The sequence below is a fragment of the Petaurus breviceps genome, unplaced genomic scaffold, assembly GCF_028583685.1.
Source record: "Petaurus breviceps papuanus isolate PSGF00001 unplaced genomic scaffold, PetGlider_PUasm1.0 90681, whole genome shotgun sequence".
NCBI classification, from domain to species: domain Eukaryota; kingdom Metazoa; phylum Chordata; class Mammalia; order Diprotodontia; family Petauridae; genus Petaurus; species Petaurus breviceps.
In genome coordinates this window covers 4,899,901-4,906,311 of record NW_027187307.1, presented here as the reverse complement: position 1 = coordinate 4,906,311, position 6,411 = coordinate 4,899,901, and the positions used below count along the sequence as shown (strand labels likewise).

At 43.8% G+C, this 6,411-nt stretch overlaps 1 protein-coding gene across 6 annotated transcripts in view; it reads right to left on the bottom strand.

Moving 5' to 3' along the window:
* Positions 1-3,403: 3,403 nt before the first annotated feature.
* TAF7L (TATA-box binding protein associated factor 7 like) overlaps positions 3,404-6,411 on the bottom strand; it is a 30,239-nt gene continuing 27,231 nt past the window's right edge. For 5 of the 6 annotated variants that reach the window (XM_069065247.1, XM_069065243.1, XM_069065240.1 and 2 more), the window contains one exon: positions 3,404-3,666. Coding sequence is in view for 1 of the 6 variants with exons in the window: in XM_069065245.1 (XP_068921346.1) it covers positions 3,625-3,666 (42 nt within the window). In the remaining 5 variants the exon portion in view is untranslated. Of the gene's footprint in view, positions 3,667-3,693; positions 5,489-6,411 lie in introns of those variants that run through there. The other variant, XM_069065241.1, reaches the window with a different exon arrangement.

The following is a 6,411-nucleotide window of genomic DNA, read 5'->3' as shown; positions in this document are numbered from 1 at the left end:
AGGGGAGGACAGGAGCCAGCTCCAACTAGCCCCAGGAGCCAACTGGTAAAATTTCAGTGTGAGCATTTATACCTCAGAAATTGGCAAAGGCTGCAAATCAGGGTTTGTTGATTATCTCGACTTAGGAAAATGCTGGAGAAAATGTTAAGAATGCAGATTTAACTAAGTATGTCATGCACACATCTCTTTTCGGGATTTGCTCCCGGTTTCTAATCTGAGGCCCGGGCCTCTGCCTTTTGGGCCCCTCCTCACCCAGTCATCACCCAGAAGGAAGCAGGCCAGGATTACCAGCAGAGGGTAGTGCCTCTGTGCCCAGCATCCTTAGGCAGGCACTGTAGGCAGACGATAGAGCATATTATTTGAACACACTCAGTCCCACGTTCATTAAATTCCTACCTATGGTGAGCAAGGCACTGTGCTGCAGCCATCGAAACCACAAAAAGCTTACAGAGCACTGAAAGAGAGGGAGGACAACACAGACATAGTGACTAGGAGCTTATTTAAAGAAAGAAAAAGAACAAACAGCTGGGGGGGGGGGCAGTGCCGGGAAAAGTGAGAATCAGGAATGGCTTCCTGTAGGAGATGGCAGCTAAGCTAAGTCTGGAAGAAAGCTACTGGTGCTAAGAGGCAGATAGGAGGAAGGGGAGCATTCCAGGTCTGGGCACAGAGAGACAGATTTAGAGCTGGAAGGGATCTTAAAGACCACTGAATCCAACCCTCCTCACTTGACAGATGAGGAAACTGAGGCCCAGAGATATTAAGTGTCACACTTATATAGGCAGTATACATAAGGTGGGATTTGAATCCAGGTTTTCCTGAGTCCAAGACCAATACTCTGTCCACTACAGCATGCTGCCTCCCAAAAGCAAGTGGAGATGATGGAGAATGAATCCAGTGCTAAGCTGGGGAACAATGACTAGCCCAGTTTGGCTCAAATGCAGAGGCCAAGGAGAGTGTTGTAAGTTCTTAGCAGCCAGCCTGTGGAGGGGGCAGGGAAGAGTCATTTGTAGAGCACCTACTGTGTGCTGAATACTAAGCTAAGGCTTAACAAACGTGATCACACATGCAGGCTTTCCTTTCCCTTGTTCTATGGGAGGAGGAGTTTTGATTTGTCATCCCAGTTCCTTCCAGAGGGACCCACCTACCCAGCCCAGAAGCGGAAACCAAACCTGCCACTGGCACTCCTTCCTTCCTGCAGATGCATCCTCTAAGCTCTGCCTCGTCACCCCCCCGCAAGAGCACGCCTTCCACGGATGCCCAGTGAGCCTGGGTGTCACAAGATGTCCTACAGGAGCAGGGGAATAGACATTGAGGACTTACTATGTGCTGCACACTATGCTCAGTGCTTTTTACACATATTACTTCATTTAATTCTCACAGCAACCCTTGAAGGTAGGTGCTATTATTCCCATTTTACAGCTAAGGAAACTAAGGCAAACCGAGATTAAGTGACATGCCCAGGGCCACATGGCTGGTAAGTATCTGAGACTGGATTTGAACTGGTCTCCCTGACCCTAGGCCCATTGGGCCACCTAGCTGCCTCTAGATGGCCCTTCTCCTTGCCGAAGCACAAGTGATCCCATCCCACCTGTTACCCAGCAGACTGCTCTGCCATCATCCCCACTCTCTTCCTCATCTTCAATATCTCCTTACCTACTCCTTGCTTCTCTATTACCTACAAACATGCCCACATCTCCTCTTATCATTAAAAGACCTCACCTGATGCCTGCATGCCCAGCAGGCCCCTCCACTTCCTCTCCTTAACTCTCAGCAATGTGGTCTCTGACCTTGTCATTCAACTGAAACTGCTCCCTCCAGTCACCAGCGCTCTCTTTAACTGCCGAGTCAAATGGCCTTTTCTCTCTAGTCTCTGGCGCTGCTGATCATTCCCTTCTACTTGATAGCACCTTCCCTCCAGGTTTCCATGCTACTCCATCCTCGTTCCCCACCCCCATCTGACTGCTCCTCAGTCTCTTGGACCAGATCTTTATCCATATCACACATGCTAAGCACAGGGATCCCCCAGGGCTCTACCCAGGGCCCTATTATTTCACTTGTTGATCTCTGGAGCTCTAAGGATTTAATTATCTCTATGGTGATGACACTCAGATCTGCTTGTACTGCCCTAAGCTCCAGACTTACATCTCAAACTGGATGTCCTGTAGATATCTTAAACTCAATGTGTCCCAAATGAAACTCATTATCTTTCCCTCCAAATGCTCCCCCCTCCTAACTTTCCTCTCTCATGGGCACCACTCTCTTAACATCTCATCTATGCCCCCTTCTCTCCTCAGACTCTGACCCCACCCTGAAGCAGGCCTCATCACCTCACTCCTGGACCACTACAATAGCATGCGTGTGCGTGTGCGTGCCTGTTTCAAGTTCCTCCCCACTCCACTGTCAAAGTGATCTTCCTAAATCCACATCAGACTATGTTCCTCCCTGCAATCAAAAAATTCCAGTGGTTCCCGATCACCTACCTCTAAGTTACATAATATGTGAGGTTAATCAAGTATGGTTTGGTGGAGGGAAAGGGAGGAAGGAGAAGAGGGTACTGAGATCACTAGTTGGATTTTTCAGTGCATTGTGTGAAGTCCTTGTTCATGTACTAAATGTTGGCACAGACTTGGTGGGGCCAGGAACGTTCCAACATATTCAGTCATGCCATGAAAGTCCCTGTCATTTATGTACCTGCTATCATTGGGTAAATATCATTATTAGTTCTGCTCCTTTTTGCCCAAACATTTTGTACTTAGTACATTATTACCTAAATTCTCAGTTTGCCTTTATTGTCTGTCATTCAATCTGTTCTTGGGTCAAGGTGAACTTTGTTCCTCCAGGTAAGAAAGCACATGAATGCTATCCTCGAGCCCCCCCCCCACCTTGTGCTGTATCACCTATATTATTCTCCTGACTGGGCCTTCTTGGTTCTGATGATTTGGAGATAATAAAAAAGTCATGCACCGCATTTCGCTGTTTTGACTTAAAAAATGTCTGGAATTACCTCCAGGTCTGAACATACAGTGCAGCATTAAAATCTGTCATCAGTTATAAGAACCAATGAAGAAACCACCTATACCCAAACCAGCAGAAACCTGGAATTTGAATAAAAGGGATGAACCTGAAGGATAATTCAGACTGGATAGATGTTTGACCATAGAGAAGCCCAGCAAGGTGATGACCCACAATTTGAGGAAATCTTTGAACCTCAGATCTTTATTTCATGACTCAAGCGGCCCTGAACAACTTTTGTTTATAATCTTGGCCTAGCCAAAATTCAAGCTGAACTTTTAGTACTGAAACTCAAAGGAAGGAATCTTATGTAACAGGGAATAGAATATATTTGAAACACAAAAACTTCTCCAACCACATTCAGTGTGAAAAACAGCCCTGGGAAACGTGGGAATCTCAAAGAAATTGTTCTTTTACTCAGACTGCAACTTGGTTACAACAAATCCAACTGTTTTAATGTGTAAACAGGAAAGAACAGGCTAACAAAACGTGAAACACTGGCCTCAAAGGAAAGAATTTCAAGGAAAAAAATCATATGGCAAGCCAACAGTCTGAAGGAGAAAAGCTTTCTTACCACCACTTCACATTATAAACTTCGTTTAATGAAAAATTTTATGAAGACGCTGGACTGAAAAATATGCAGGTTTTCTTTATCTGAAAAAGAAATTTCCAAGAATCAATGAAACTGAAATCAAAGAATGGATATCGTGGGTTTCTCAAATAAGGGAAATGGTCAAAGATGACCATTGGGAAAACAGTTAAATTAAGCTGAAGGGGCTGCATGGAGATAACTGTAATGGCAATGTAAATTTGGAGATCTTCCCTGCCCCTAGGCTGGAGTGTGCCTGGAGCCTGGGGTGGGAGACTTGTTTTTCGGTGGATGCTTCTTGATTGGCCGGTGAGTAGGTAAGGTTGTTGCATTCTCTGAGCCAGGAGAGGGCTGTATGGGCCCTGGTGTGTAGCTTTGTTTTGGGGCTCACTTTGAGAAGTGTTCTGTGATTTGATCTGGATTCTGGGAAGCCAATGTCCAGAGCCCCCCAGCTTTGAAAAACCCAGATGTTGATTTGATATGGATGTAATGGTTGGACAGTTTGGAAACTGTCTACTTGATATGTTTCTCTGACTTGATAATTCTGTCTGTGTATTCTGAAGTTCGGGGTGCTGACCTTTTTCCCCTGAGCTAGGTAAACGATCTCCAAGTACTACCCCACCCCAGGACCTTGCATTCATTCAATCAATTACAAAGTCCCTGTTCTAAATACTATTCCACCCCTAGTCTGTACCTTCATTTAGTCCATCACAAAGCCCCTCTTCTCAAATGGAGATTAGTTTCCAATCATACATAAAGTACATTCATTTGTTCAACCATAGAACACAAAAAGGTCAAAAGTTCCCCACCCCTGGATCACAATTGAATCTACCCCAGAGTTACAAGTTAAAGCACAGCACTTAATACCCAAATGGAGGTCTTTTCTTCATCTTGACAAGAGGCAAGTTCTCAGCAATATTTGTTCCTGGGGAGACAAAGCTTAGCAAGGCCACAAGATACATTGCCAGTCTCTTCCTTAATTCATCCTCTGTCTGCAGAACAGTCCTAGGACCCCTGAAAACATTAGCAAAACCCTCTCCCAGGATTTCTGTAAACATACAACAAGAAAATCCTTCTTCAGGGCTTCTGAACCAACAGCAAGGTTCCCAGACCCCTGCAACAACAGCACTGTCCTTCACCAGTGCACAGTATTCACTCTCTGTCTGCAGGACAGTCTCAGGAGCTCTGAACCAACAGCCAGGTTCCACGACTTCTTCAACAACAGCACTGTCCTTCACCAGTGGACAAATCTGGCAAAACAACATCAAAAGAGACAAAGTACCAGCAAAACAGCCATGTCTCCTCAGTCCTTGGCAGCTCCAGGGGCAGGTCTCAAAAGTCCAGGGCAATTCAAAGTGGCCCTCAGCAATCCTCTCAGTCTCTCTCTGCCTCCACAAGTGCACTGCTTCCAAAAAGTTCTTCTGCCTCCTCTCGAGTCTCTCCAAATCTACATCACCAGCTCCTCCCAGTTCAGGACTCTCTTTTCACATCAACAAGTCCATCCCACAGGTGGGATTAACAAGCTCTGGGTTTTAACACAATCAATTTGAAAACCAAGCCAATACAGGAGGATCTTTATATTCCATTACTATCACAATAACTAATGACCAAACACTTTTGGGGGGGGGGAGGAACCACAAGGAGAAAATAATCCCAAAAAGTCAATGATCTTCTCAAAAGTCTATAAAGTACAAATTTAGGGGGCCATAACATATTACTCAAGATCTATTTTTTAAATTAACATTTGGAATCTTTCCCAGAAAACTAAGTACTATCAGTGCTGAACATGGGGAATGCTTCCATCTAGGTGTGTCCAGAATGGAAAAGCAAGGGTAGGGCAGGTGAAGACCAAGCTGGTTGCCCACTGTGGGAAGCTGCTGTGGGATGCTGTACAGGTGAAATAGAATGGGAAATCATCAGTACTCGCGTTTTAGGTGACTTGAATAATCCCAGTTTTGTTTAGGAAAAAAAAACAAATATAAAACGATTCCTGTGAAAATAGTGGCTAACAGACAAAACTTGAAACCATATTTGTGATCAGCAGTAAAAATCGCATTAGGTTGACCAGCTTTTATGGGTGCAACAGGAAAAAAAAAGCTGGATTTTGTTGTTTAGTGTTATTTTTGCCAATCGCTGGCATTTATATAGTGCTTTGGCACTTGCAAAGAGCTTTACACCAGATAGGGGTGAGGTCGTATCCTCAGAGCTGTTTTAATTTGTATTGCTTTGATTTAAAAAAAAATGAATTTTTCTTCAAGCAATTATTAACAATCTATATTTCTTCTTTTGAAAATTATCTATTTGTATCCTTTGACAATTTCTCCACCGTAGACTGGGTAACTATTTTATTTATGAAATTTTAATAATTCCTTTACTATGGATGTCAAATTTTATCATTTATATCTACAATAAATATTTTTTCAAATCTCTTTACCTTTTTCTTTTGTAGTTTCTCATAGTTTTTCCTTGTAAGGAATGTTTAGTTTGAATATATTCAGGTACAACTTACCTCATATGTCCCTAATATGTCCTTTTAATTTTTTAACATAAAGAAACAGAACAGAACAGACTAGAGATGCTGTGGAAAACCTGTTAAGATATGGCAACTGGAAAGCGGAGAGGGGAGAGTCAAGGATGACAAACAAGTTGGGAATCTGAGTGACAAGAATGGTAAAGAAGGGGGAGAATTAGGGGAGAAACTAAGGAACTGAATTTTGACCCTGATGAGCCTAAGCTACCCAACGGGACATTCAGCTGGAGGTCAACAGCAGGGAGGTAGTGCTGCAGGCCTGCTGTTCTGCATCTAGGCT